Here is a 1,583-nt window from a genome sequence, read left to right as displayed (position 1 = left end):
TAAGGCCTTTATAAAGAATAATTAAGGGTAGTGGGCCAGCCCTAATAATATAGAGGTTTGGGGACCTCCTACTAAAGATAAGGACGAAGAATCTAAGGAAGAACTATCTTATAATAAGATATATCAACCCAGTAAGATAGAGAATTTATTAGATAAGGCCTATTCTATACCTATTCTTTATTTATAGAGGGGACTTAGAGGGGACTTCTAGGTTTATATTTTAAAGATAAGTAAAAAGGCTAGAAATTAATATAAAGCAATCTAGAATATCTCATTAGATATTTAGGAATATAGCTTTAACTAGGGATAGCAGTATTACTATATAGAAAGGTAGATAGAAAAGGCAAGATATAGAGTTACTAGAGAGACTTAAATATAAAGAGTCTAAATAGCTAAGACCCAATAAAATAACTACCTAAAAAGAATCTAGCTGCTATAAATAATACCTTATAATAAAAAGAAATAGTATAAAAGAAATCTATTTAAAAGAAATAAAGATAGTACTAACTAAGTAGTAATATCATTCCCTAGGTATTTACTATTAACTATCTATTCTACAAGAATAAAAAAAAAAACTATTTTTTTTTCTTTTCCTTTAATAGAAAAAGAAACCCATTAAAACCAACTAAAGAGCCCAGTACCCATTACAAAAAGCCTAAGTAAAAACCTAGAAAGCCCAACAATAAATCTTAAGGTCAGATACACTACCAGCCTTAAAGGGATATTCGCCAATAATCTAAGGGCAAGAACGAGGGTTAAAGATATTAAAAGTATAAGAAGTTAACATATTCAGATTTATAGCTCGACCACCAAGAGGAAATTTCCAAGAATCTTCTTAACGACCTAAAGCTATATACCTATAGAGGCATTTCCAGTTGCAATTAGTCCGGTTATACCAAAGGCAATTAGCATACACCCCATTTATATATCCCGGGGCCGAAGTACAAGCATAAAAAGGGGTCAGAATATATTCGTTGAAGCGGGTAGTTATCAAGAGATAGCTATAGATACAATAGCAACATATAACCAGATTGATAACCCCGACAAAGACAACAATAAGGGCCTTAATAAGATATAGGTAGGAAGGAAGATTCATAAAGAAGTACCCTCTAAGATAAGCCCAGTCTACTAGGATAAAGACCTACTAGAAAGTACAGGTAGCTAAAAGTCCTATCCTTACTGTAATGAACGAGTCTCGAAAAGGAAGCTGCTTGAGGAACCAGACGAGGAAGGCCTCTCTAGAGCTGGTAGCAGGAAATTGAATATCCAACTCAACATACAAAGGGCGGCCTAGTCGGTTGAGGGCCCAGAAACTACAAATCCAAACCCAGAATAACTTTAGGACCTGGAAAAGCATCTCATTAGATAACCTAAACTAATAGAAGGGAGATAAAAGACCTTACTAAGGCTAGAATTAAATTAAGCTTTAACAAAGAAAAGGGGCAAAGGAGAATAGCATCTCGACCCTTCTAAAAGGTACTAGACCGTCATAAGAACTCATCGGCCTTGACTCTACACTCAGCTAGATGATGAATATTAGAAAGCTTCTTTCGAGGGAGGCCGGAAAGAATAATCAGCTTGTC

The 1,583-nt window shown here is 34.7% G+C and overlaps 1 protein-coding gene across 1 annotated transcript; it reads right to left on the bottom strand.

Moving 5' to 3' along the window:
• Nucleotides 1-835: 835 nt before the first annotated feature.
• On the bottom strand, nucleotides 836-1,369 carry BGZ61DRAFT_375802 (uncharacterized protein; the record flags this gene model as incomplete). The annotated part of the gene is made up of 2 exons (XM_046242448.1): nucleotides 836-1,128; nucleotides 1,156-1,369. Coding segments are annotated over 2 exons (507 nt in total), but the record flags the coding sequence as incomplete, so codon positions are not given.
• Between the last annotated feature and the right edge of the window lie 214 nt (nucleotides 1,370-1,583).

The sequence above is a fragment of the Ilyonectria robusta genome, assembly GCF_021365365.1.
Source record: "Ilyonectria robusta strain PMI_751 chromosome Unknown BGZ61scaffold_100, whole genome shotgun sequence".
Lineage (NCBI taxonomy): Eukaryota > Fungi > Ascomycota > Sordariomycetes > Hypocreales > Nectriaceae > Ilyonectria > Ilyonectria robusta.
The sequence above is the reverse complement of the archived record's forward strand: the minus strand, read 5'-3'. Positions and strand labels throughout refer to the sequence as shown.